The sequence below is a fragment of the Octopus bimaculoides genome, chromosome 10, assembly GCF_001194135.2.
Source record: "Octopus bimaculoides isolate UCB-OBI-ISO-001 chromosome 10, ASM119413v2, whole genome shotgun sequence".
NCBI classification, from domain to species: domain Eukaryota; kingdom Metazoa; phylum Mollusca; class Cephalopoda; order Octopoda; family Octopodidae; genus Octopus; species Octopus bimaculoides.
In genome coordinates, this window is record NC_068990.1 from 55,044,459 (window position 1) to 55,048,684 (window position 4,226).

General features: G+C 35.4%; 1 protein-coding gene across 2 annotated transcripts in view; it reads right to left on the reverse strand.

The window, feature by feature from the left end:
- Positions 1–2,533, reverse strand: part of LOC106881612 (ras-related protein Rab-32B) — a 113,817-nt gene extending 111,284 nt beyond the window's left edge. The window contains exon 1 of one of the 2 annotated variants that reach the window (XM_052971210.1): positions 1,226–2,533. In XM_052971210.1, the coding sequence (XP_052827170.1) occupies positions 1,226–1,975 (750 nt within the window). In that variant the 5' untranslated portion in view covers positions 1,976–2,533. The remainder of the gene's footprint in view (positions 1–1,225) is intronic. The other variant, XM_052971211.1, reaches the window with a different exon arrangement.
- Positions 2,534–4,226: the final 1,693 nt, after the last annotated feature.

Consider the following 4,226-nt stretch of genomic DNA (forward strand, 5'->3'; position numbering starts at 1 on the left):
ATATATATATATATATATATATATGCACACTCACACACACATATATATATACATTTATAGATATGCTTTTTGGATACATAGACATATGGATGCATACACACACACACACACACATTAAAACATATACATTAAGAAATACTGGAATACATACAAAGATGCACAAAAGTCACATGAATGTTTAGCTATGTATATGCATATATATGTATGTATGTATGTATGTATGTACTTATGTATGTGTACATGTGTGTTTGTATGTTGGATCATCTCAAATAAGCTGTTTGGGTAGACTTACGATTTGATGCCTTCCAGCCATGAACAACCTGCCTTATTGCATATCCGTTTTTGAGAAGGTAGGATAAAATATTTGAAGGATTGTTGCTGCTATTTTAAGCAATTACGTTTTATATATGCTTGACTTACAAATTCACAGAAAAACCAAAAAGAAATCCCAGATATTTGGGAAATACCACACATGCAGGAAATACCAAAGCTTGTTGACTCTATAGATGTACGTAGTGTATCAAGTAACATAACAGACATAAAGAAATAAAGTAAACTGGAAAAGATACCTATAAACCAATTTAATGAATATACAAATGCTTAATGTCTATGTTGTCAATTTAGCCCTTGGTTAGTTATGACCTAGAAGAATTATGATGAAAGGCATTCCAGATATGACCATGTCTTCACTCTTTTGCCGGTCAAATACATTGTTATTTAAAATTGAATTAACCAACATATTCATTTTGATATGATATTTTAGGAAGATTTGGTTGTTATTTCTAGCAGGCTAGATGCCTACATATCAAAGTTTTTGTATCTTTTAGTTTCTCATATATACATGTTATTAATATCAAATATGTTCTTATGCTTCCCTTACATGTGCATTTTAAAGTTGTTACAGATGTTGAACATGGTGTCTTTTTTTCTAAATAAAAGGATGCAAATTGAGGGGAATTTGGTTGTTATTTCAAGTAGGACATATGACTACATATCTAAGTTATTGCATTGTTTAGTATCTCTCTTATACATGCTATTGATATCATTACGTTCTCATTTCCCTTACATGTGTGTTTTAGAGTTGTTACAGACATTGAATATGTCGTCCTTTTTTTGTAATAGGACACAAATTGAGGGAAATTTGGTTGTTATTACTAGCAGGTCTATGAACCACATACCTAAGCATTTTTTTCTTCTCTAGCTTGTTACTGCAGTAAGGACTTACCTCCATCTCTTTTATAGATGTTATTGGTTTTTCCAGTCGTGGAGCATCTTCAAGTGTAACAAAATCAACAGTGGCAGGTTGGCCCAGTGGTGACTGCTCTGCGGCTAGTTGAGAGCTGATGTCTTTATCTTTGGTCTTTGCTTCTACTGAATCCTCTGACAGATGTCTGTCTTCTGTCACTTGCTCACCACTCGGATTATCCCTCCCTTTCTCATTCGCCTCTGCTACTGTCACTTCTTCCATTTTCTCACCTTTCCCACTCTCCTCAATTTTCTTCTCATTTCTCTCCTCTTCCTTCTCCTCCTTGCCCTCTGTTTCTTTCTCCTCCTTGTCCTCTTTTTCTTTCTTTTCCTCCTCACCTGCCTCCACACATTTTACCTCTGATGAGTCAATGGCTACTGCAGTATTTGAAGATATATCATCTACTGATTGTACTTTTGTAATTTCACCACTGGTTTCAGTCTCACATGAAAACTGGTTCCCACTCTTCTTATTTTCAGCACTTTGACCAATATCACCATCTTTGGCCAGTTCACTTTTATTGATGTCGCTCTCATCAATTTTTTCCTCATTTCCCTGGCCTTTTTGCTTTAAATTCTCTTCTTCCTTTTCGTTCTTTCTGGAAACACCAATATTTTCAGGATCAACTCCACTTTCGAGATTCATTGAACAGATAGCTGAAGGGTCCATTTCTGAAAGGCTGCCCATTGACTTGTTTATATCAAGACTATCTTGCTCCATACTCTCCATTATGGAAAACAAACACAAAACTTGCCAGTATTATCAGAAAGGATACAGCAAATTCACAAGGATTCTGTTTTTTTTTTATCAGAAAATCAGAAAATAACACAAAATATTAATTAATCAAATAAACTTATCTTTCTGCTCTTAAATGCTTGGAAATATTCAGGGATAATTTTTTCTTCCGATTTTATAGGAATTTGTCTTTGTCACTTGAGAGTTGACGTCTTTAATTAATGAGTATTAATTCCAGGTAATAAATGCATTTTAGAACAAGACTTTCATAACAGATTCTTTTAAAGTTATGTGCTGGTCAGTGAACGAGTTGGTAAAAATACAGTTTTAACAGTAACTATTGTGAAGAGAGACCAGTAGGAAGGAACATAAAAATTACACTGAAAATGTCCTGGTCCTGGTAAATTTCTTCTTATCATTTGATAAAATCTGTTAGCATCTTAGTATTTTGTCAGCCTACCTGTCAACAATTCTCACCTGCCACTGTCCTTTACTAATATTCTACTTTTCTAATGTTCTCTCTTTCACAAACCTTATCATAATAAAAACTCATACAGATACACAGATATATAGAAGTGTTACATACACACATGGTAAAACGCATGCTCAAATGCACATATATTTACATATAATGTTATTACCTCTTCATCATTGTCCCACCTTGCTAATTACCTGATTAACATATCTGCACAGATTCTGTATACTTTTCACTCAACCAGTCTACTTCTCAGTCTCTCTCTCTCTCTCTCTCTCTCTCTCTCTCTTCTGTATGCCACCTTTCTTTGGAGCCTACCCCTCTGCCACTTTTCTCCTCTCTATGGTTCTTTTTCACTTTTGTCTTATTCTTTCAATTAGTACTTTTTCTACAATGCTCTTACTCTTTCTGTCTCTAATTATATTCATGTGTGTGTGTGCACACATGTACACACACATGCACAAACACACACACACACACACATACATCATTGTCAACAACCTCTCTTTGCTATATAATACTCGCATTTCTCTCCTCAAACTCTTCCTATTATAATCTCTATCTGCTACTGTTATTAACCACTACCATTAACATGTATACTTCAAAGGAAGACAAGGAGGAAGATGAGGAGGAGGAGGCAACAGTACAACCACTAATCTCTTTATAATATTTAAATGGTTTAAGATTTTTTTTTTGAGGCATGACCCATCACCACAAAACACATACACACATAAATGTACACAAAATATATTTTGCTAATCTGAGGAGGTACAGTGCCTAAAGGTATTAGGGAGCATTTGTTTTAAATTATTAATTATTGAAGACTCCAGGCAGGATAGAAGAAATATGTTAGAATAATAATCCTGCCAAATTGCATCTTCTGAGACAGGATTGAGTAGCATTTAGGAGAAAGTAATAGGGAAGGCGCATGGCTCAGTGTTAGAGTGTCAGGCTCACAGTATTCAATTCCCAGTCCAAGCTGTGTGTTGTGTTTTTGAGCAAGACACTTTATTTCACATTGCTCCAGTTCACTCAGCTGTAGAAATGAGTTGTGACATCACTGGTGCCATGCTGTATCGGCCTTTCTCTTGAATCACATCGGTGGCATGAAGAGGGGAGACTAGTATGCATGGGCAACTGCTGGTCTTCCATAAACAAACCTTGCCTGGACTTGTGCCTCGGTGGGGAACTTTCTAGGTGCTATCCCATGGACATTCATGACCGAAGGGGAGTCTTCAATAGTAAATGGTTATGTGGTTGGTATTTAAGAGAATAGCATGAATTTTATAACACAAAAAGGATACAGTTTTATGGTAATATGCATACAATATTCTTTTATCTTTTACTTGTTTCAGTCATTGGACTGTGGACATGCTGGGGCACCACCTTGAAGGGTTTAGTCAAATTGACCCCAGTACTTACTTCTTTATATTCTAGCACTTTGTCTATTGATCTCACAGGCCAAACTGCTAAGTTACAGGGATGTAAACAAACCAACACTAGTTGTCAAGTGGTTGGCAGAGATAAACACTGGACACAAAGGCATACACATACACACATATACAGTCTTAACCAAAATGGAGGTGATTACCAGCATTTTTAAGTGAATCATTTGAAAATTGTGGAAATTCTTTCCACATGAAACCATTGGAAGCATTGTTAATTCACAAATAAAGTATGTTTATGCATATATAAATGCATGTGTATGTGTGTGTGTAAGAGAGAGAGAGAGAAATGGGCTTCCATAGTTTTTCATCTATCAAATTCAAT